The sequence below is a fragment of the Anabrus simplex genome, chromosome 1 (assembly GCF_040414725.1).
Source record: "Anabrus simplex isolate iqAnaSimp1 chromosome 1, ASM4041472v1, whole genome shotgun sequence".
NCBI lineage: Eukaryota > Metazoa > Arthropoda > Insecta > Orthoptera > Tettigoniidae > Anabrus > Anabrus simplex.
The window spans coordinates 1301006631-1301030732 of record NC_090265.1 but is presented as its reverse complement, the minus strand read 5'-3'; the positions used below and the strand labels follow the sequence as shown (position 1 = coordinate 1301030732).

At 36.0% G+C, this 24102-nt stretch overlaps 1 protein-coding gene across 3 annotated transcripts in view; it reads left to right on the top strand.

The window, feature by feature from the left end:
* The window catches only part of c12.2 (von Willebrand factor A domain-containing protein c12.2), a 753464-nt gene that overhangs the window by 419243 nt on the left and 310119 nt on the right, over positions 1 to 24102 (top strand). For all 3 annotated transcript variants that reach the window (XM_067137710.2, XM_067137711.2, XM_067137712.2), the window contains exons 8-13: positions 1810 to 2043; positions 6030 to 6236; positions 11552 to 11712; positions 11800 to 11975; positions 13461 to 13567; positions 17345 to 17535. In XM_067137710.2, coding sequence (XP_066993811.2) covers positions 1810 to 2043; positions 6030 to 6236; positions 11552 to 11712; positions 11800 to 11975; positions 13461 to 13567; positions 17345 to 17535 — 1076 coding nt within the window. The remainder of the gene's footprint in view (positions 1 to 1809; positions 2044 to 6029; positions 6237 to 11551; positions 11713 to 11799; positions 11976 to 13460; positions 13568 to 17344; positions 17536 to 24102) is intronic.

The following is a 24102-nucleotide window of genomic DNA, read 5'->3' as shown; positions in this document are numbered from 1 at the left end:
CAGAAAAGCTAACCAGGTTATATGAAGTCTCAACCACAGCCCCCTCATCATTCAAACATTCAAGATGTCGGTCCTAATTTTGTGAAGTTAAATATTGTAGCTATTGAAATTCTTTTAGATATGTCAGAATATACAGGCTCTATAGTATTAGTGAAAACCTGGCAAATTAAACTATACATTAACTTCAGACAAATTCATTACAAATAATGCTGTAGTTATTTATAAGCCAAATATAAACATTTTAAAATATTTTGTCAAAAATTATGAAAAATTGTTAACTAATCAATCAAAGACATAAAAATTTAGTAATTGCACTTTAAATCTTGATAACGTTAAAACTTACATTGATATTTGCTTCATACGTTATGTTACTCACCGCTTCATCTATGGAGGTTCATTGGAATCCTCTTAATTTTCATATCTTTCATAATTCTCCTTCTCATAAGAATGACAGTGAAATAATAGCCAGTTTTGGTATTGCAAGTTGAACATTTTCTTTAGACAGCAGTGCCTGATGAACGTTGTTGTCAGAAGATTTCCATAAATAAATGAGCAGCCAGTCTGTCTTGATCTGTGATACCCGTAGTTAGGACATCCATGTACAGTAGTTTGTTTGTTTGCTTATTTATTTTCTTTCTTTCTGGCACAAAGTTATATTAGAAGTCGTGTACAGTTCAACAATCAATTTTGGCGGCAGCTTTCTACAGTGGAGTACAGGTCCTCATAATTATTTACAGACCGTGTATTAACATCCAGTAAAATTAGTCTCCTGCACGAGATCTTTATTCGATTGAAAATTCACCACCGATTTCTGGCAAGGTGGAACCCAACTAGATGAACATGGGTTTTGAATAATTTCATGTTGTTCGAAATATTGGACCATCACTTCAAGTATCTCCTTGTAGTAATATATTTAAATTGTTAGGGAAGGGATTCAGAGAAAATGTTTTGTTTTATATCAAACTAACAAGCTTGGAGTATCATGACTATTAGTGTAAAGCTATAACCACAGAATCATTTTTTTACGTGGTAGGACATGACTTTTAGTTTCAGAACACTTCTATCATCTGGAATTCAAATCATTGCTATCTTGGCAAACTTTTAGCAAAGGAAATTATTGTGTTATCATGCCCAACTGTTTTTATTTCATTGTAGCTTTTGTTGCTGGGACTTTCAGTAGCTCACTTTAAAAAAATCAATGCATTTTCATGAATGGTTTTTCAGTCCAAAATGTTGCTTAGGTCAGGTTTTTATTATTATTATTATTATTATTATTATTATTATTATTATTATTATTATTATTATTATTATTATTATTATTATTATTTATTTATTTATTTATTTTTGTTCACAGCATGAATAACTCTTTCTTATCTAGGTACTCCGGTATGTACTGTGTGCACTCTTGACACTTATGAGGTATGAGGGGAGAATGAAAGTTTACACTCATCAAAATTTCTTTAATTCCTCACATTTTCACAATTATGAGCTCTACAGATGGTTTCCAATTCAGTTATCATCTTTCAGAGATATTATATAAGACCTAGCATATTACATTCAGTTACCTTGCAGAATTCTTTGATATTTTCTGCACTGCAAATTATATTTGTTTTAATGTGTCTAGAAGTTGAGTGATAAAAATTAATAAGATCAGAGGTGAAGCGATTGCTTTTTGTTATGATATCATAGGAAATAGGATGATTTCTTCTTATGCATCATTCACATTTAAAATTGGGGGAAAGTAAAGTATTATTTTCTTTATATAATATAAATAAGATTATTATGTTGTTGCTGAATTGTTTTGTTCAGGACAGTGTACCTGGTCTCTCTGGTTATGATGCACTGTATCGCCTCTATCCTTACCAAAGTTTTATGGGACGTGAAGGTCAGGAGGCAGTGGAAAGTGTTCTCAACAACTTCCAGCTCCTCAGAGCAAAGGACCAGCCTCCTCCAAGACTCTCTCTTCAGGATGTAGTTCCTGAGAAATCAATAGGCAGTGCTCAGGTGCGAGTCACTTATGAGACTCAAGATACTGCTCTGAAGGTATGTATTAATTCTGCTAATTATACTAGCTAAAATTAGCAGTGAGGATAATGAATTAAGTCAATATACTTTAATCCAGATAACCATTGTGGATACAATAGTACTGTATTAAAAATAAGTGCTGAAAATGTTTGCTCTGCTGGTAAATGTACAGTCGAACCTCCATTACTCAAATTTTTCAGTATCTCGAAATAACTTCAATTTCCTGGCCATTTGTCCTATTCTTCACGTGTATTTATTTCTCTATTACTTGAAATTCGATTACACAAATTTCTCAATTTCTCGAAGCAAACATTTCCTCCCTTGAAGCAAAAAGTACTCTGTAAATTGAATTTTTTACAACATTTACTGTGCAGTACAGCATTTGTGGTTTGTGTTTACTTGTGTTAACAAGTAAAAGAAAAAAAAAGGGTTGCAGTGATGCTGGGAGCTAATATGATGGGAACTGAAAAACAAACTTCTACTGATCGGAAAATCGGCAGAGCCTCGTTTTTTTGGATGTGAATTCATTACTGATCATGTACAAAAGTAACGCCAAAAGTCATGGATGACAAGCTCCATTTACGAATCTTCACTGCACGGTTTCGAATCTACATACCGAGTCAGTCGAATATAAATTAAAGTGTTTCTCACAGCAATAATTGTTGTTGAAAAATGTGTGGAAGAAGAGAAGGTTAACAGTAAAAAACAGAAGAGACTAAAGAATTTGTTCCAATGGTGTTAACCGAGGTATGTTTCCTGTATCACTATTGTATGTACTGTATCCTATCTTCTAAAAATATGCTTTAATAAGGGTCATAATTAAAGCGAATCCATAAAATACGCGTTTGTAGCATATTTTTAAATACTGTATTCAGTGTAAGATACATATGATTTAGTTATGTGCTGTATGTGCTAAAATCCGTATTCTCTATATCTCAAAATTTTGATAACTCAAAATCAAATTTACCTCCCGAGGTAATTTGAGATATTGAGGTTCCACTGTATTACGTATTGTTCCTTGATACATTGTTCTCTCAACAGAGAGAGGGTGTTCCCATTTAGGTGCCTGCCCTACTCTATCAGAGTGGGAATTGAAAATTTTCAGTAGGATAGGATAGGATAGGATGTTCTCTCCTTATCCTCTTCTTGAATCAGATTTTTCTACCTGCCTTCATTACTCTTAATTTTTTCATGATATTTCTCTCCTTTTTAGCAGACTGATGATCTTATTCTTTCCTTTTTCATAACTCACTACACAGTACATTCTGTGACTACTTGTGACTGCTTTGTTGACACTCAATGTTATATTCAAACTTGTTATGTGTTTGAGTCATCAGTCAATAGACTGGTTTGATGCAACACTCCATGCCACCCTATCCTGTCCTAACCTTTTCATTTTTACATAACTGCTGCACCGTACATCTGCTCTAATCTGCTTGTCATATTCATACCTTGGTCTACCCCTACCGTTCTTACCCCCTACACTTCCCTCAAAAACCAACTGAACAAGTCCTGGGTGTCTTAAGATGTGTCCTATCGTTCTATCTCTTCTTCTCGTCAAATTCAGCCCAGTGATCTCCTCTCACCAATTTGATTCAGTATCTCTTCATTTATGATTCATTCTACTCATCTCACCTTCAGCATTCTTCTGTAACACCACATTTCAAAAGTTTTTGTTCTCTTTCTTTCTGAGCTAGTTATTGTCCATGTTTCACTTCAATACAACGCCACGCTCCAGGCGGAAGTCTTCAAAAATGTCTTTCTAATTCTGTATCAATGTTCAAAGTGAGCAAATTTCTTTTCTTAAGAAAGGCCTTCTTTGGTTGTGCTAGCCTGCATTTTATATCCTCCTTACTCCTGCCATCATTAGTTATTTTACTACCCAAGTAACAATATTCATCTACTTCCTTTAAGACTTAATTTCCTAATCTAATTTTACCCATGTCACCTGACTTCATACAACAGCACTCCATTACTTTTGTTTAGGACTTATTTATTTTCATCTTGTACTCTCTACCCAAAAGAGTCTCCGTGGCTCAGACGGCAGTGCGTCGGCCTCCCACCGCTGGGTTCTGTGGTTCAAATCCCGGGCCATGTGAGATTTGTGCTGGAGAATGCGGAGGCGGGACAGGTTTTCCTTCAGGTACTTTGGTTTCCCTGTCATCTTTCATTCCAGCAACACTCTCCAATATCATTTCATTTCATCTCTTAGTCATTAATCATTGCCCCAGAGGAGTGTGACAGGCTTCGGCAGTCGGCACAATTCTTATCCTCGCTGCAAGATGGGGGCTTCATTCATTCCATCCCTGATCTGGTCAATGACTGGAAAACAGATTGTAGGTTTTCATTCACTCCTTACCCAAGACTCCGTCCATAGCATTCAGCAATTTCTCCAGATCTTCTGAAGTCTCAGATAAAATAAAAATATCATCAGCAAACCTCAGAGTTTTGATTTGCTCTACTTGGATTGCGACACTTTCCAAATTCCTCTTTATTTAAACTTATAATTGCTGAATCTGCCTCAATAAAAGTACCATGAGGTTCTCACTGAAAGCTATTGTCATAATTCATCAAATTTTGATACACTAAACAAAAGGCTTTGTTTATAGATGAAAAATATTGAAGTGAGTATTATTTATCATGATGATTTCTAAAATTTGAAATCGCTCATAGAAACACATGAATCAGAATAAGTATACGTATCTTGACCCACAGATAGGTTCTCAATCCCCAACCATCAGAGATTACATCATCGACCCCACAATTCGCTTTGAAAGCCATAAGTCGCAGCCCTCAGATGGTAACCTAGAGAAAAGGAATATTTACTTACCAACAATTCCTTACTACAGGGAGAAATACCAGATAGAGGAAATCGACATAGTAGGTCTAATGATTGGAGCAAGGGGAACGATTCCCGCTTTTGCCGCTAATTTCTGGAAAAGGATGTGTCTGCCAGTTACAACGTTATGGGAGATTGCCATCATAGCCTTAAGGGGCTCACTGATAATTCTAAGAAATCACTGTTACAATTAGGTTACTTTCAACATTTCTCAAGTACAGTGTATCTATTTCTCTTCTAAAAATAAATGTAAAAGTATACTTTGTCGCAAGGCAGCCTCTGCATGAGAGGAAGTATTTCATAAAATAATAAAAATACTTGTTATATATGTATGCCTTTGCTGGCGAGATGTAGTGTTTACAGTGCACTATGTCTTCTGGTATGGGCTATATCAAATTTGTTACTTTCATTGACCTGTCTCAGTCTCATTCTTGGCTTTGACGATATGAAAGTGACTGAGGTATGAGTGATGCCAATAATACCATACCTTATGCAGCCAGTCCCTGTTATGAATGGTGTGAAAATATCGCTCATAGGGTCGGTTGGTGCATACATTTCAGTGGGCTTCACAGACTGATATGTAATAGCAACTGCTGGCTCAGTGAGGAAAGCAACGGGAAACTACCTCACTCCTCATTTCCCTAGTACGCCTCTTCAGTGATGCCTAGGCTATTTATGACAGCTGTTGGTGGAGCTGTAGAGTATCAAACCAGCCTTCGGGCTGAATACCCAACATACATACAACATATGTGTATGTATTTAATTTTTATAGCTGTGAGCTTACATTCGGGGAGTTTGTGGGTTCGAATCGTACTGGTGGCAGCCCTGAAGATGGTTTTCTGTAGTTTCCCATTTTCATACTAGGCAAATGCTGGTGCTGTACCTTAATTAAGGCCACAGCCACTACCTTCCCAATCCTACCACTTTACCAGCCTTGCGTCTCCAAAAATCTTTGATGTGTTAGTGTAATATTATCTACTAAAAAATGCATATTTAATTTTTCCTCATTCTTTTCCATTGGCACTTTTTTAGTTGTGAGTGGCATTTTATTTTGACTCTGTCTTATTTCTTCTGTTTGTCAATTTATACTTTTGTCTTATCTGATTCTCTCACTCCTGCTGTATAGTCAGTGAATAGATGATAGTGATGATGACACCTCTTACAGGTACCATGTGGTTCTGGAGAACGATCCTCTTCTACATCGAAGTATGTTCCCACAGCCTATCAGGAGCGGTTGTTGGTAGAGCTGATGCTGTCTCATCAACTGGGTGATATGTGCATAATTGGGCCACGTGGCTGTGGTAAGAGTGCCACTGTACAGAGACTGGCTGATTTACTCAACTATCAAGTGGAACCAATTGTCTTGTACCAGGTGAGTTATAATAGTGATGCCCTCCTCCAGCATCAAAGATTACAATTTCTGGTCCATCCTTCATTTCGCCTGATTCTCTTTCTTCTGATCAAGAAGAAATCCAAATCATTGTACCTCTCCCCAGCAACAAAACACCGGTCAATGACTCCATAGTTGCTGAACTTCTGAAATGGCTGTCTTTCATGATATATGGGAATCAAAAACTATTTCTAGTGAGTGGCAATCACCTCTCATACATCCTCTCCTTAAAAAGGCAATGGAGCAGATGTGAATAACTACAGAGGCAAATCGCTGCATTCAATTACCTATAAAATCCTGTCAGAAGCACTTCAAAGTTTTATTAAACATATTGTTGATTCACAGATTGGTAAGACCCTCTCCTGCAGTGACCAAATCTTTTCACTAGAGAGTATCATCAAAACCAGATGTCTTCTCACTAAACCATTGTATCGACTTCTTTTTTAATTTCAAGAAGGCCTATGACTCAGTTGACCGATTCAGTCATATCTACAAGGAGATGGGCATGGACAACCAGACTCATTCCATCAACCAACAAACTCTGGCCGAACCTATTCACAAGTGAAATTCATGGGGGAAATCTCTAGATCCTTTGAGATAAAGACTGATGTTTGTCAAAGCAATGGCTCTCACCCACTCTTTTCATCTGTGTTCATGAAAAGGTCATCCGTGAGTGTAGATACAGACTACCTAATAATGGCATCTTGCTGAGCATTGGATCCAAAGCAGTGAACATCAATTGCCTCGCTTTTGGAGATGATGTAGTCCTAATGGGAGATGACCTCAGCATTGCTTGCCTCCAGGTTGAAGCATTACAAGAAATAGGTGAGGCTGTACATCTCCAGATGAAAATGAAAAATGAAAAAAACTGAAGTAATGATATCTGATCATCGATGCAAAGTATGAAAAAATTAAACTTTGCATTCCTTTTAGTTAGGTTGGAGAGATCATTTCCTTTAGTACATGAGAGAAAGAAACTGAAATATTGGGCTAAACAGTTGGAAACAAATTTTCACCTCTTCAAACCCACTTATCTGTCCAGATCGATCTCATGGCAGGCCAGATACTGCCGCTACACCACAGTAGTAAGTAGTATGTCCTGAAGCCTTATATACTGCTGAATCAATCAATCAATCAATACTGATTTGAATTTAGGGCAGTTGCCCAGGTGGCAGATTTCCCATCTGTTGTTTTCCTAGCCTTTTCTTAAATGATTGCAAAGAAATTAGAAATGTATGGAACATCTTCCCTGGTAAGTTATTCCAATCCCTAACTTCCCTTCCTATAAATGAATATTTGCCCCAATTTGTCCTCTTGAATTTCAACTTTATCTTCATATTGTGATCATTTGTACTTTTGAAAACACCACTCATATTCGTCTACTAATGTCATACCATGTCATCTCTCTACTGACAGCTCAGAACATACCACTTACTGTTGATAAACGTAACCATAATAGGTATTATGTTTGATCCTGTACTGACTTGTCTGAATCTATTAAAGAAACTATTTAAAATAGTTTTATTTTGAGTCCACCTTGTCAATACACCTTATAATGATAGAAAATTATTTATTATACCATACATGTTTTGGGAAAATCATCCATTCCCTTCATCAGTGATGTCAGTTCAAGGAATAAAACAATAAAACACTATCTTTTGTTTTTTCTTACAATTTAAAGATGAATTGTATCCTAATTTACCATATCAGTAAATAAAGAAACTAATGGAATATTATGAAAATGATCATTACATCAAATTTTGTTGAATTGAATGATAATACATAAATAAATTTAAGTCATGGCACAATATATTGCGTGTAGCTGTAAGTGCCGCTGTGGTTACGGCGAAATATTTTGTGTGTCGGAATTTGAAGTGATATGTCTTTGTAACTGTCTGTCTTTGGACAATGATTGAAAAACGGATAGCTCCCGACATCTGTTGGCTATTTTCTGAAGTCGTTAGGTTATTGTTATCACCACGGGGAGCACTGGAAATGAAATGTTTTTAAGCGGATGTCTTCAGCTTTAGCGAGTCGATTGCAAACAGTTGAAAATGGCTGTGCCAAGTCAAGCTGACTTGCTTACAAGCGATGATACAGTTCATGAAATTCTTATGAATGATGAAAGTGATTGTTCAGTATTTGAAGACAGTGATGAAGACAATGTAAGGAGGTATATCTGGAAATAATTCAAGTAGTGAAGATTAAATGAAAGTGAGCATGAGGTCTTACAGCCGCCATATCCGAAGCGAACGAAGGTAAATAAAGGTAAATAAAGCGCCTTATCCCCCCCAAACGAACCAGGAAGAAGACCACCTTCAAGAGTGTGCCATGTGTGTGCTCACACATCAAGAAGGGAGAAAAGGAGCACAAGGACTATCTACCATTGTAAGGAGTGCAACAAAACTCTTTGCCCTGTACCTTGTTTTGAGGGTTATCATACCAAAAAACATCACTAAAAATGTTGTTTCACAATTTTGGTGCTTAAACTAGTTGTTTGATGTCTTGTTAACATACTATGTTAAATTCATTTGTTTCATTAAAATATAATGCCTCTTGAGGGTTGTTTTACAAACATGTGCAAAAACCTAAATTTTGGGATGTGCAGTGGGCTAAGAAACCTGAATCTCAAAGGGTTAGATGATCAAACGCTAGTTTATACAGTGGGTTATCTTCTGTGCTTCTTTCATTTGAGCTTGATTCAATTTTTTTTTGTGCAAGATAAATTTCTAAACTTTCTAAAACATTCATGAATTTTCCCTTTTTGGCCAAATGTATTAACTCTTAGTCATTAGAAATGTCTGTAAATTTATGATTCTTTTCAACCGTATGTTCTCCCATTGCCAAATATCTTTTATGTTTGACTGCATTAACATGTTCTTTGTACCTTATAGCCAAACCCACTCCAGACTGCCCTATGTATCATTGTTTACATGTTTGGCATGTCAATTTGTAAATTCCTGATTTATTAAATATATATTTATTCTCTATTTAATCTGAATTGAAAATTATCTTTTTAGAACAATCAATCAATCAATCAATCAATCAATCAATCAATCAATCAATCAATCAATCAATACTGATCTGCTTTTAAGGCAGTCACCCAGGTGGCAGATTCCCTATCTGTTGTTTTCCTAGCCTTTTCTTAAATGATTTCAAAGAAATTGGAAATTTATTGATCATCTCCGTTGGTAAGTTATTCCAATCCCTAACTCCCATTCCTATAAATGAATATTTGCCCGATTTTGTCCTCTTGAATTCCAACTTTATCTTCATGTTGTGATCTTTCCTACAAAGACACCACTCAAACTTAATCATCCACTAATGTCATTCCATGCCATCTCTCCGCTGACAACTCAGAACATACCACTTAGTCGAGCAGCTTGTCTTCTTTCTCTCAGTTCTTCCCAGCCCAAACTTTGCAACATTTTTGTAATGCTACTCTTTTGTCAGAAATCACCCACAACAAATTGAGCTGTTTTTCTTTGGATTTTTTCCAGTTCTTGAATCAAGTAATCCTGGTGAGGGTCCCATACACTGGAACACTACTCTAGTTGGGGTCTTACCAGAGACTTATATGCTCTCTCCTTTACATCTTTACTACAACCCCCAAACACCCTCATAACCATGTGCAGAGATCTGTACCCTTTATTTACAATCCCATTTATGTGATTACCCCAATGAAGATCTTTCCATATATTAACACTTAAGTACTTACAATGATCCCCAAAAGGAACTTTCACCCCATCAATGCAGTAATTAAAACTGAGAGGACTTTTCCTATTTGTGAAACACACAGCCTGACTTTTAACCCCGTTTATCAACATACCATTGCCTGCTGTTCATCTCGCAACATTATCAAGGTCACGTTACAGTTGCTCACAATCTTGAAACTTATTTATTACTCTATACAGAATAACATCATCTGCAAAAAGCTTTACCTCTGATTCCACTTGTTTACTCATATCATTTATATATATAAGAAAACATAAAGGTCCAATAATACTGCCTTGAGGAATTTCCCTCTTAATTATTACAGGGTCAAATAAAGCTTCACCTACTCTAATTCTCTAGATCTATTTTCTAGAAATATAGCAACCCATTCAGTCACTCTTTTGTCTAGTCCAATTACACTCATTTTTGCTAGTAGTCTCCCATTATCTACCCTATCAAATGCCTTAGATAGGTCAATCGCGATACAGTCCATTTGAATGCTTGGCTGTCACTCACCCCAGAGAGATACAGATGATCCTAATGAAAAAGAATACTGCTGAGAAAAATTCTGAAGGTGAATATTGGCCAAGGTCAGATGCAGAACTTACTCTAGCTTTGAAAAGCTTTCACTTGTGAGGAAACACTGTCTTATGTTTTACAGTCATCCATTTTGAATGCCTAACACCAGAATATCTCTCGACTTCTCATGAATTGGAAATGTACCACTCCATGAAAAACTCCACTGGAGGAAGATATTGCTGGTGTCTCTGAGACAGTGGTTTAAGAAAGAAGTAAGTTCAGGATCTGAGTACACCTGTTACGGGATCTTCTGAGATGACGACCTGGTGCAAAGTGGTCCAAAGAGCGAAGGACTGTGTGCTCTATAAAGATGAAGGAGTACTGGAAATCCGGAAAGGCTCACAAGTGTTAACTGTGGTCTTAAGAGGGTGAAACTAAATGTTTAAAAAATATATAATAATAATAATAATAATAATAATAATAATAATAATAATAATAATAATAATAATAATAATAATAATAATAATAATAATAATAATAATTTGCCATCAGTGATTGTCTTTCTTGGAATATATCCTTATATGTCCCCTTGTAAGGCTGAGACACAGTGTCATGCTGAGGAAAATTCATTAGGCAGAGATGTACATTGAATCTAAAGTTACACAGTCTGCTATTAATTTTCTTAGCTACTTGACTTAAACTGTAGTTTTAGAACAGTTGAGTTAAGTGATAATGTTTAGGTAGTAAAATTTAAGACCTATGTGAATTAGATATCCTGGAATTTTCTCAGACTGTGTCTGCAGTCATTTAAGTAATACCAGCCTCTAAAACAGGAAGAAAGAAGTTCTTTCCTGCAGCAGCTTTACCAACTTGCATTTGTTGAGTTGAGTGATGACCGTGATTGGAGATTCATATTCATGTTATCTCTTGTAGCTGGATAGAAAAGCATTTGTATTATTTTAACATACCACTAACTGTACTCTGAGTTTTGAATCCTATGTTTTGTACTTCTTTAAACATCATTTTATCTTCTTATAAAATAATTACTTTTCATGATATTTTAGGATATGACATCCCGAGATCTCATTCAGCAGAGGACAACACTGCCAAATGGTGATACAGTTTGGCAGAATTCCCCACTTGTGACAGCTGCTCTGGAGGGCAAACTTACCATCCTGGATGGTATACACAGAATACACCCAAGCACTCTCTCCATCATCCACAGGTTTGTTCTTGATTTTTGAAAATACAAAGTTATGTGAACATGTTAGACTTTTAGTTAACTCTGTTAACATAATAATTGATATTCCAGGTTAGTTCATGACAGAGAGTTACAACTACATGATGGACGTCGTCTGGTTCGCCATGATCGATATGATGATTGTAAAATGGAATATAAACTGGTTGATCAACAAATGGAAGACCTGGGCATCCTCAGAATTCATCCAGCCTTTCGAATAGTAGCATTAGCAGAGCCACCTGTTCAAGGTAGTTCCTTATTTTGTGTATATGCATGTACAGTATAAGGCCAATGTAGCAATAATAATAATAATAATAATAATAATAATAATAATAATAATAATAATAATAATAATAATAATAATAATAATATGTCTTCTGCTACTGTGTTGCAGACATTGTAATTTGATTCCATTTAGGTTGCATGTCAATCTTGATGTTCTGTTTTACTCTATCAGAGAAACCGGAACTCCTGTGGGTGCTGTTTGGCTGAGTTTTAATTAATTTTGTTGGCTGAACAACAACAGTGTAACCAGATATTTTTTACATGTCGACATTGTATAACATGGAGTGGTGAATGGACTTTTTCCCACCATTCAAAAGTGTAACTATCTCTGCTAGGTTTGAACTCATGATCATAGGATCCAGAGGTTGACATTCTACCACTGACCTTCTGAGGCAACTTTTTAGCAATAAAGTAACAAGTCCTATCAGTGTGAAAAATTACTCAAATCTTAGATATATTCATTTGCCAACTTCTTGCCAGACACAAGTCATAAATATGCAGACATTATCACAAATGTGAAAATTTGCCACAGCAGCCTAAAAAGAAAACTCCAGACAACACCTTAAAACAATATAAAATACAGTAGAGTCCTGCTAATCCAAACTAATTGGGACCGGGGCTATTTGACTAATGAATGACATTGCCAAAATTTTTATTTTGTTTTAGAACATCAGTGTAGCTTTAGTACAATTATTAAAACTGGTGTATAGGTAGTTTCGTCCAGGAACCGATGCCTTTCTTTCAGAATACTGTTGATCGCAAATGCAAGCTCACTGCATTAGCTTTGCTGCACTTTGATTCAATTTCAGTACTACACTAATAAAGTACCTGAATCTAAAATGCATACCTTCTCTAACTACCTTCTCATTTTTCCAGGAGAAATTTTGACAAAATTTTAGATACTAAGCACTCATCTCACTCACTCTTAACTACACATGCACCATGCTAGTTTTCTATTTATTTTTTATGTCGCACCTACACAGATGGGTGTTATGGCTATGATAGGATAGGAAAGGCCTAGGAGGGGGAGGGAAGCGACCGTGGCATCGATTAAGGTACAGCCCAAGATTTACCTCATGTGAATATGAGAAACCATGGAAAACAGTCTTCAGAGTTGCTGGCAGTGGGCACATTAGGATTAGGCAGAATGGTAAATGTATTGGCTCTTGGTGTGTTTGTTTATTACTTTGCAATTTTGCTTGAGACATCGGTTCATGTAATATACTATTGTGATAATATACTGTAACTTTCTATTATATTATAGTAGTTTGATTAGACATTGTGAGAATATGTTGTTTGGTCTTTTGATTCATGTATACAACAGTAGCCTATACAGTAAATCTCCACCACAGTCTTGCTGTTTTCAGTATATTATGACTTTGAAAATGTGCCCGTAACCCTACAGATATATCAGTATGAATGAATTGTATCTATTTATTATATTTCAGGTAGCAGCCTTACCCAGTGGTTGTCATCTGAAATGTTAAGCCTATTCTTGTTTCATGAAATGAGGCCTCTTGCACTGCAAGAAGAGATGGAAATAGTGAACCAGCTGGTAACTTTCTCTCTCATATTTAAAATGTATATTTATGGTTAGTATCAACTTGTTTATGATAGCCAATTACTTTGTTTTGACAAAAGTAGAATCCTGTAATGTTTGGTAAATTTATCGGTAAATTTATATTTGATTGTTATTTCCTCTTTCTATTGTCCTCTCTTCCCTCATTGACCTATCATTATGTTTATCCTATTTGTTCAATTTCATTACTTATTGACCCATAGTGATCCATTCTTCCTTCCAAGTTTATCTCGTGTTCCTGGTCTTTACCATATCATCACAAATTTACGAATTTCTGAGTGTCATGACCCCACTGCCTTTACCGATTGCATCTCTACTGTAGCTGTGCAATCCTGGACAATATTCAATTTTTACCTCATATATTCATCTTTATCTTTTTGCCTCTTCCTATCTTCTGTCTTTATCTTTATTGTGGCCCTTTTATGCAAAATAATGCCATTAATTGGAATGTTCCTTGTTTTTATCTGCTGGACACGTTCTGTTGAAATATCTGTCAAATTGTTTGGTCCACTCTTTGTAAGTAGCCGGGCTGAGCGGCTTAGATGGTTGAGGCGCTGGCCTTCTGACCCCAACTTGGCAGGTTCGACTTAGTTTGGTAGTTTGGTGGTATTTGAAGGTGCTGAAATACGCCAGCCTCATGTCGGTAGATTTACCGGCATGTAAAATAACTCCTGCGTTACTAAATTCCGGCACCTCGGCGTCTCGGAAAAGCGTAAAAAAAGTAGTTAGTGGGACATAAAGCCAGTAACATCATCATCATCATCATCATCATCATCATCATTATTATTATTTTAAGAATCCATCTTGTATTGACTGACTTTGTCATGCTCTCTGCAAACAATACTTTCTCTCTGGCCAACATAATTCTGCTGAGAGGAGACTGAAGTGGTACAAGACAATATCAGTATGTTATAGCACTGAATTTCCATCTACTTGCTGGATGATATTCATCTTCTCAGGCAAATAAAACACCTTTCTTTGTATACAAATGCTTTTATTCTGCCAGAAATTCAGAACATAAAAATTCCTTCAATTTGAGTAAATCTTTCAATTAAAGAAACATTTAAATAAAGCAAAATTCACAACAGGGAAATTAATTTTTGTCAGAACTCAAAAAGGCTAACACCAATTTCAAAAGAACTTGGGGCTCTAAATTGGAATTTCATTGTAAATATTGTCGGTTATCAATGTCTGTGGTTCCAGGAAAATCTGGTAACTCTGTATGTGTGTAATTAATAGCTCTTTTCCAGCATCTAAAACTGAGGTAGTTAAACACTATAACGTATCATCTAAAATACAGTAGAAGTCCATTATAGTGAGAATTCATAACAGGAAAAATTTACTCGTTAAAACGGATTGTCGTTATATCCGATTATTGTATAAAAGTCGGAAAACCCTTAATGCACTTTAAAATCGGTATGAAACGGCAATCAGTTTGTTCAAAACTTGCGTTTCCGTAGATGATATTCGCACTACGGCTTACTTGTTTGTTATTTTTCGTAATCCAGTAGTACGTGAAAGTGTATGTTTAATTTCATTCTGAAAATAATATAGTACCGTATATCTCCGAATCCAAGATGAACCCCACTTTTCCCTTTAAAAAATTTAAATCAGGCTCAAAAAGACGTTTGTAAAATCATATGAATGCCTTGTCTTACAGTAGGCCTACGCATTTTTAGACTATTTTTAGACGCCGAACATTGACTTTCGTCACGCCGTATTTCTTTATTTTTGGCGGCTACACAATTATTTATTTCCATGGGTTTAAGGACCATTAACTCAACATTGGCATCATAATACTGAACTCGTTGAAAATTTTCTGGCAATACCTATTCCATGCGTCTCTACAATACAACGATCCATCAGGAAATTATTCTTGCTGTCTATAAAACTGTTACTTTTACGCAGCATCAGATATAACCGACTGCCCCTACACGCACGTCTCGCTTCCCGGGTTCGGGCAAATTCAGCGGCTAGCGATGTATTGACCTAATCGTGAACGTTGAAAGTCAACGAACGAGTTTATTGCGCCACGGTATGGCCATTCTGCCCTTGCGTTTTTCGTGCACATACCTCACAATTTCATCTTCGACTTCTTTAAAGTGTCCTTGTTGCGGACCACTGAATGCATTTTTTTGTACAGTATGCATTTTTTGAGCTCTTTGTCTTCACGCTAACACCAAATATTGGCTTTAGTTAGGCTTATGTTGTATTTTCTTGCAGCTGCACAATTATTCTATATTTCCGTGTGTTTAATAAACATTAACTTGTAATTGGCATCATAATATCGACTAGAACCCGTTGGAAATTTGCCGGCAATACCTTTTCCAACGTATCTTTACAATACAAAAATATTCCTACTGTCTATAAACCTTAATTTTACTAAGCTTCAAGTACGATAGATGCGTTATGACTCTGCCACTGAGTAGCCATGGCTTTTCTAAGAATTCGAAGGGTCGCATGCTTTGATGCCATTCTGCAGGTTTGAGAAACACACAGGCTCTGTACAACTGGTTGTCGCGGCTAGCGATGTGTAGTAAAGAGGCGGTCGGTTATTGTCAACGAGTTCTGTGCGCATGTGAAAAACAGCGTGGTTACCGCGGTAGTTGCCAGTGGTATCCATTAATTTACTGTTAGGCCGCGAATGCAACAACCCTCGAGTTTTCGCATGAGATTCTGAGGGAAAAAAGTCTTGGATTCGGAGAAATACGGTATCACTCCAGAGATTTCTGTGGCAAACACGTCAACTTTCTTCTTCAAACAGCATCACGTAACCTAACCGTATATGTAGCCTATCATGAAAACATATTTGTAACGCATATAGAGAAATAACCTCCTCGCGAAAAATTTACATGTAAATAGCCGTAACTAGACGCGAGAAGATATGAAATATCCTCTGAAATCAGTGCTGTACTCTGTCATATCTTGAGGTGTATCACATTCTTACTTAATTGCAGTATTTAGCCTCAAAATTAAGCGGTCGTTTAGTCAGCCTTAATTTTAACGAGTTAACAACCGTTTTCGGACACGTTATTTACGCATTTATTACGAAAATATGTTCTCTTTAATTTCACATTTTCTTTACGGAACAACTGTCGACGGATATCGACTCTGACATCGCCTTCGAATGTCGACGAGAGAAATCGCTAGTGCACATAGCGAGGAAACGATGCCAAAGGTGATCGATCGCATGCAATATCATCGCTGGGGTGCATAAATATCGGTAACGGAAAAAAACGTGCGCGCTTAATCGCTCGTAATAATGGATGTGCCAGTGATAGGGTTCTCGCTGTAACCGTAGAATGATACACAGTTTAATATAGAAATTTTGAAGGGACAGAAAAATGTCGTCGCTATAACGGAGTTCTCGCTATATGCTGTACTCGCTATAGCGGACTTCTACTGTATATAATTAAAAATATAAAAAAATAACCAAGCAAGCGGCTGCGTGGTTTGTGTCATATAACTGTCAGCTTGCATTCAGGAAATAGTGGGTTTGAACCCCACTGTCGGCAGCTCTGAAGATGGTTTTCCATGGTATCCACACAAGACAGATGTTGTAGCTGTACCTTAATTAAGGCCACTATCGCTTCATCCCCAGTCCTAGTCCTTTCTTATGCAATCACCACCACAGGACCTATCTGTATCGGTGCGATGTAAAGCAAATTGTAAAACAAATAATTAAGAAATGAGAAGTCATTTGTATCATTCCTTGTTTGACCACATTTAAATGGGTGTTTTATTGTTTTGCAGTTTGGGCAGACAGATAGTAGCTTTCCAAAGGTGATGGAGATTGCTCACCAGATGCGAGATTCTGAAGATCCCACATTAAGATCCCTTTCCGGTTCTTTATCAACGAGACAGCTGTTACGAATTGCTCGTCGCATGGCTTCCTATCCAGCTGACAATCCAGCAGATATCATACACCGTGCTTGTTTGACCAGGTATTCATCATACTTTATTCTTCAAATATAGAAATATTTAATCTAATAAACTATGAACGTGTATCAAGATTAACACCGTGACAGATATATTATAGGAAATGGGAACTTTGGTCAATACATTTAGGTCTAAACTTGTATTAAAATAAACATAATAACTGGTCACTGTGAGAACAGGGAAAACTAGAAAGAAGATACAAGGGCAAACATATGAAAATGAAATTGCAAATTACAAATTCATAATGGCAAAAGATTTACTCGCTACAGCAGATTGTCGTTTTGTCCAATTTTTTGCAGTAGTCGTGTGAGGAAACCCCACACACATTAAAATGAAATGGCAATCAGTTTGTTCAAAATGTATTTCCGTACTACAGCTTACTCGTTAGTTATTTTTCTAAATCTGAAACAGTGCAAATGTGTATGCTCAGTTTCATTCTGAAGAATTGGAGTAGTATCGTTCCAGTGGCTTCTGTGACAAACTTTTCAGTTTTCTTATCCAGACAGCATCACCTAAGTTATATGTATCATGAAAACATATTTCAAGCACCAGTAGAGTGATGATAACCTTGTCGTTATAAATTTACATGGGAATAGTCTTTCGAAAAGTTAATGGGCACAAGAAAATACAGTGAAATCTCATTAGTGCGTTCCTAATTAAGACAATTTCTTGCTTAGTACGTCGTAAATTCAAAGTCTCAATTCATGTCATATTAAACATATATAAAAGACTTCACTCATCACGTCACAAATTTTCTATTACCGCTTAGTACAATCACATTTTTCCTAGCTCCAAAAATGTTCCTTGTCATCCCTTGTGAAAGGAACATGATTTCCAACACATTTAGAACCCTTCCTGCAGGAGGCAGATCGCAAAAGTTGCACCTAAATGGAAAATGGCCTAGAATTCATGAACTTTACAGGGTAAATTACACCTTCAGAAGGCAAGCTGTTAGCTTCAGGAAAGTTCAGTTTTACTCTCCAGTTTTCGTTGATATTTCCTGTTTGTGCTTATATTTCACATTCCATTCAGAAGTTGGAAATTTATTCTGTATTAAGTGATATATTGATGGGTAGCAAATATTTGTCCCATGATAGACTACATATCAATTAGGAGAATAAGCGTGTGAAGTTGACTGAGTAGCCCAGTTATGAACACTGAAAAAGTTGTGAAATCGTTTACTAATGAAGACAAAATTAAAATCCAGGGAGTGGACAGGTCTCCACATCTTTCAACACTGGCACTTATGTCAAAACTCACATCTTCGAGTTTCGAGTTGAGTTGATCAAAGTGTGGTCGCATTCAAGACGATGGTCAAAGTCAAATCTCTCGCACATGGCTGAGTTTAATCTTCAAATAATTTATGGTCGAAGAGTGTGACCAGAAAACCCACTGGTCCAAAATATAAGGCTTCAGGTGATGTTTGTTTTAGAAAGAGTGACCTGCAATAATGCACTGATATTTTTAAGAACCCCAGTGCAAATGTTTTATATTTTGTTGTCTGGTGTTTTACACACCTTTTAATACACTGTTGTTATTTAATAAGCCCCATTGGAAAAGGTTTTAGTTTTTGTTCTTTCATCTTTTTCATGTCTTTTAATACTCATATCTCATCTTTAAAAACGGTCGACTGTACCGCTATATACATGACGTAAAATGCATGCATGTCGAAAAAGACATCTTGATGGAATTAGTCCATTCAGAGTATGATAAATCTTTACTTTTGTTCACACACAGTCTTCAGATATTGATCAAAACCAATATGGTGTCCAGTAATGACAACATAGTGTTTTCTCTTCCAAGTAAATTATTAGTAAAATGTGACGAAAAATGTGGAAAATTTTTCCAACATTTTACTCTACAGTTTATAAGATTTGAAAGATTCCATATCCATTAATTTTTAAGATTGATATAGGCTGATGATGCCCGTAAAAAAAGGGTGAAACATGTACCATTGACTTTTATGTATTATGTATGAATTTTAACCACATGAAATAGTGGGATATATTGTATTGTATTGAACAGGTAGACCTATAAATATTATAATAATATTTGAGATATATGAAGTGTGGAAAATGTCGAAGACTAGTAAAAAAAGGAATGCTGTGTGATTCATATGATCGATGTTGGCATTATAAGTGCAGAGATTGCCCTAGAGACTTATAAACTAATGAAAATATTGACTGGATTTGTGAACATTGTGTTTGGAATGTTATAATTGGCTACTGTGTTGACGATGAAGGATCGAAAATGAATGATGTGGAATACAAAAGTGCAGTAGAAAGTATTAACATTCTACAAAAGGACGAGGCTCTTAAAGTAGAAAATCAATAATTGAAAGAATGCGATCACTAGAAATTGGGACTGACCCTTCTGTGAGTGATGTACCAGTACCATTAACAAACTTCAGCACATGGTGTCAAGTAGTTCATGGTTGGCCTGCTAAGAAGAAATCTACAGCTGAATAACTGCAAATAATCATCATAAATAGGTTTTCAGCACTAAGTAATCTAATTCAGGAGAAAAATGATCATACGCATAAAAACAAAACATTGAAAGATAAGAATTTCATTGTGGTCCGTATTGAACTGTGATCACAATTAAAATTAATAAAATTATATAATGGTTCCACCTTTTCAATACATGTAAACTTAGTAATGTAAGGTTTTCTTAAAAATGATATTTGTTTGTGGCATCGACCTCTGTAGATCTTTTGCCACTGCTTTCACCATATGGTATGAACCTGCGTGTAAGTGGAATTGTGGAAGTGTAGAGTGTTGAATGTGAGGAAAGGAAAGTTAAGGACAACACATACACCCAGTCCCCAGGACAGGGATATTAACCATTACAATTAAAAAACCCTGACCCGGCCAGAAATCGAACCCGGGGCCGCCGGGTGACAGGCGGACGTGTTGCCCCCAACACCGCGGGCTGGACAATGTAAGGTTACATCACTAGTTGATCATAAACGGTACCGGTTTTGACCCCAAATTCCGGATCATCGTCAGCCGATCACTTAAAAACAGAAAAAAAAAAAGCATAGATAAATAACCAGCAATGTAGAAGATACAGTTATTTTCACCAGACATAAGTTTGTGTGGAGCAGTATAATACATGCGACTGTAGCACTGTGTTTTCTAATATTGAAGAGAAGAATAAGTAGCTTGCAGAAACAATCTTATAATTGTTACCAGACGTAAGTTTGTGTGGAGCAGTATAGCACATGTGAATGTAGCACTATTTTTTAAAAGTTTTTTAAATCTTGAAGAGAAGAAAAATAATAAATAGCTCAAGGATCAGTATTGTAATCGTATGCTTAATGTATGAAGATGCAGTTGATTAGCCTTGTAATGCAGAACAGTTGACATTAATAAACAAATGTGAAGAGAAATATGTAGAAAAAGTGGAGCATTTGAACAACTGAGACTCACAATTGACAAACGAAGGTTTCTTGAAGATAAGTGCTCAGGCAGTTTTTGAGGTGGCGATGAGAATAAATTAGAAGGTCATATTGATCGGCACAAGAAATGAAATTCCCAGTTCATTGCAGAAAAAGAAAGAATTTAAGAGGTTAATAGAAATCAAAATAGGTGGGGATAGACTTTAAAAGGCAATGAAGTAAGTGGGTAAAAAATATAGTACATAATATGTATTGTATAGCATTTAATATAGTAAGGAAATGAATAATAGAGCGGAAAGTGTGATGGAGAGTGAAAAGAGGAAAAGGGAAGAGAGAAATAAGGGAGGAGGAGTAGTAGTAGATTTAAGGGAGGGCAGGTGGGTTAGGTATTGGTGGTAAAAGACGTGGGTAGGAACAATGCAAGGTGTGAAAATCGAGTTGGAGTTTAAAGATTTTTTTAAGATTAGGATGAGAATATCAGAGAAAATATTAGTTTTCTCAGAAATGATGTTTAAATTGAAATTAGGATTAAAATACTGGTTAAGATGAATGAATGAATGAATGAATGAATGAATGAATGAATGAATGAATGAATGAATTTTCAGTTGTGTTTACGTAGGGGGCCTTTGTTAATTATTTCAAGTATTTGCATGTCCTGTTCTATTTTGGTGAAGTTATGTTTAGAGTCATGTATATGTTGTTCTACTGCAGAGAATCTGTTGTATTTTAAAGTGTTGACATGTTTGGAATATCTGATGATAAAGTTATGTCTGGTTTGCCCAACATACAAGAATGGCAGACTCCAGATTTCGAAAAAACATTAGATTTGTTTACTAAGTTAGAGTTGTGTAAGATATCTACATTTCTGTTATTGATTTTAAAAGCTATTTTTACATTGTGCTTTTTTAAAATGTTGGTAACTTTATAAACGTTTTTATGGAAGGTAAAAGTGGAAAATGTGGATACGTTGATTTTTCTTTTGTTAATGTGGTTTTGGGATGGTACTTGAATTTGTTAATTATTCGGTCTATAAAAGAGTTGTTAAAACCATTTAATTTAGTAATAGTGCGGATGGTGTTCAGTTCATTATTTTAAGTCTTTCTTAGACATTGGAGTATTAAAGGCATGAAAGACTAGGCTGTTATAAGTAGCACGTTTGTGTGCTTGTGGATGCAATGAGTTTTGTCGAATGGTGGTTGCTGTTTGAGTTGGTTTTCTAAAAATGTTGTAGGATAAAGAAGAAGGATGTCTAGTAATGGTTAAATCTAAAAAATTAAGAGTTTTGTTACTTTCAGATTCGAGGGTAAATTTAATATGGGGGTCAATGTTGTTAAGAAGAAGAAGAAGAAGAAGTGTACATTCTGTGTTAGTGATTTCTTCATTCATATCTAAAAGTGTCATCAACATATCTGGCCCAAAAGAGGGTATTATTAAAGTGATTATTATTATCATCGATTTTTGTTTATTCCAAGAAATCAAGCTAAGATGCCTTAGGCTGGCAAACCCATATCTAAACCATCCTGCTGATATATAGTATTTATCAAAGGTGAAAAAGTTGTTGTTGACGACCAATTTTAGAATAGTGATAGTCTTGAATTTCTAGTTTACTCAGATGACTGAATTTATTTAAGTTATTTTCAAGGATGGGGAATAATTTCGAGGTTTGTATACTGGGCAGTGTATGAAAATGTGGAGATTGTCCTTGTCCATTTGTGGTTTCTTTCTATTGCTCACTCTTCTCACAATGATCAGTCATTGTGTTCATCCTATTATGTGTTCCTTTTCATTTTGTTATCTCTCTTTATACAGGGTGAATCTCACAATAGGTGACGTTATTCCTGCATGCCAAGTGTTGGTAAATGGGAGCATGGTCGCCATCACACTGTTCCTGTACACCCGTAGAAAACCCATCAACTTTATGATTGAATAATCAGATTTTAAAACAACAAAATTTACTCCGTTGCAGTAGAATAGAATAGAATATATTTATTTATCACCTACAGGATGTCCCAATTACAGACGATGTAATAGAAAATTAAAAAATTAAATTAAATAATTAAAATAAAAAACTAAATTAAATAATATACATACAAATATACATATATATACAAGCAGATATAAACTTCACATGTTTTATACAGATTATTCACATAATTTACAAAATTATCATGTTCCATCCTTGAGAAGAACTTTACGAATTGCAGTGGAAGGGTGGTGAAAAATGTCGAGTGACCCTTCCAGCTGATTTATTGTCCTAAGGGCTTGCATGAGCCAAGAATTTTCTTGCACAACCGTCCTACATTTGGGCAGGTGGAATGTACATTTCTGCCTTGTTCGTCTGCTTGGAACATGAAGTGGGATCAACCCCAGTATAGCCGGACTGTCCACTTTACTCTTCAAGCATTTAATCGCTAACATTGTGTTCGCACACTTTCGGCGCATTGCCAGCGTATTCATTCCAAGAATGTTTACAAACTCTTCATACCTGCTTGAAGAGAGTGGCATGCCCAGGAATACGAAACTAATCCACTTCATGAACCTTATCTGTACTCTCTCAAGATGATGTATGTGGCCTTTCTGATACGGGAGCCACACCTCACCACCATACTCGAGACAGGGTCTCACCAGGGAACAAAACTGTTTTGACACATGAAATATTACTGAAATCTTTACAATTCCTCTTGACAAACCCCAGGAGTCTGAAAGATTTCTTTATAATACCATCGATGTGTTTCTCAAAGGATAAGCCATTCCTGTTACCAAGAATTACACCTAGATCATTAAACTCCTCCACACGATTAAATTAAATTAAATAATATACATACAAATATACATATATATACAAGCAGATATAAACTTCACATGTTTTATACAGATTATTCACATAATTTACAAAATTATCATGTTCCATCCTTGAGAAGAACTTTACGAATTGCAGTGGAAGGGTGGTGAAAAATGTCGAGTGACCCTTCCAGCTGATTTATTGTCCTAAGGGCTTGCATGAGCCAAGAATTTTCTTGCACAACCGTCCTACATTTGGGCAGGTGGAATGTAAACTTTCTCCACTGATTTTATACCTGTAAAATACAGGTGTTAATTTCCGAGTAAATGACATGACACCACACGCGAATTTATTCACTTTAAGGGACCACTTATCACACCACTCGCATAT